The following is a 1,285-nucleotide window of genomic DNA, read 5'->3' on the forward strand; positions in this document are numbered from 1 at the left end:
ATATATATATATATATATATATGAGATATCTATAGAGATAAAAATAGAGGGAGAGAGAGATGATAAAGACATCTGTCTGTCTGTCTGTCTCAGATAGAGATCTATAGAAATAAAGATAGAGAGGAAGGTGATAGAGATCTATCTATATCTATCTATCTATCTATCTATCTATCTATCTATCTATCTATCTATCTATCTATCTATCTATCATCATATCTCTCTCTCTTTCTCTCTATCTTCTGTCATCTATCATCTATCTATCTATCTATCTATCTATCTATCTATCTATCTATCTATCTATCTATCTATCTATCTATCTATCTATCTATCTATCTATCTATCTATCTATCTATCTATCTACTATCATCTATCATCTATCTACCATCTATCTATCTTCTATCATCTGTCTATCATCTATCATCTATCTACCCTCTACCTATCTATCTTTCAGAAAGATTGATGCTGATATTTCCTGAATCCAATCCAACATGGACCACTGCACCATGCCCTCTAGAATTGGGGAAAGACTGAGCTGGATCACCCTAGGGAATATGAGATCCCTTTCCCAATCCCCTTTATAAACTCATCTTCCTTATCTACAGAAAGAAGGGAAAGAAGCAGAACAGTGGATTGAAAAAAGAAGGCGCAACAGAGACAGAAGGACACGAAGTCCTTTGGACGTAGACAGAGGCCACAAATCTTGAGCCAACCAACCAAAACCCACCTCTGGTTGGAAACAACGGGGACCCTCCAGCCTTTGACCTGATTCAGCTCCGTGTCCGACACATCAATCTGAAGAGGCAGGCGTGGGACCCAAACGGCCAGCCTCAAGGGGGCACTGAGATACTGGTACGTGAAGTTCACCACAGCGTTCACCTTTCCTTTCATCTCTTTGCCATTGACAAAAACGTAGTCGCATCGGTCGGACACCTAAGAAAAGAACGAAAACAGGAGGAGGTCAGGAAGGAATCAGGGGACGTCCTCGAGTGGGTCTGGCATGGATTGGAGGAGATCTTTGGGGCACATCTGGAATTTTGAGAGCCAGGGATGGGCCTTTGGACAAAATCATGGCCGTGATCAGACCACACCCATTTAGTTTTTGAGCCCTGGGCCCATTTAGTAAGGCTTTGGTGATGCTCAAATGATTTCACTGGAAATATACCTGATACAATGTGCATGATTAACCAATTGCAAGGTTATCTATCTATCTATCTATCTATCTATCTATCTATCTATCTATCTATCTATCTATCTATCTATCTATCTATCTATCTATCTATCTATC

At 40.0% G+C, this 1,285-nt stretch overlaps 1 protein-coding gene across 1 annotated transcript in view; it reads right to left on the reverse strand.

The window, feature by feature from the left end:
* TMEM132C (transmembrane protein 132C) overlaps positions 1–1,285 on the reverse strand; it is a 27,101-nt gene that overhangs the window by 4,814 nt on the left and 21,002 nt on the right. Inside the window, exon 3 of the mRNA XM_015823617.1 lies at positions 725–930. Coding sequence (XP_015679103.1) covers positions 725–930 — 206 coding nt within the window. The remainder of the gene's footprint in view (positions 1–724; positions 931–1,285) is intronic.

The sequence above is a fragment of the Protobothrops mucrosquamatus genome, unplaced genomic scaffold, assembly GCF_001527695.2.
Source record: "Protobothrops mucrosquamatus isolate PMUCROS unplaced genomic scaffold, P.Mucros_1.0 scaffold1929, whole genome shotgun sequence".
NCBI classification, from domain to species: Eukaryota; Metazoa; Chordata; class Lepidosauria; order Squamata; family Viperidae; genus Protobothrops; species Protobothrops mucrosquamatus.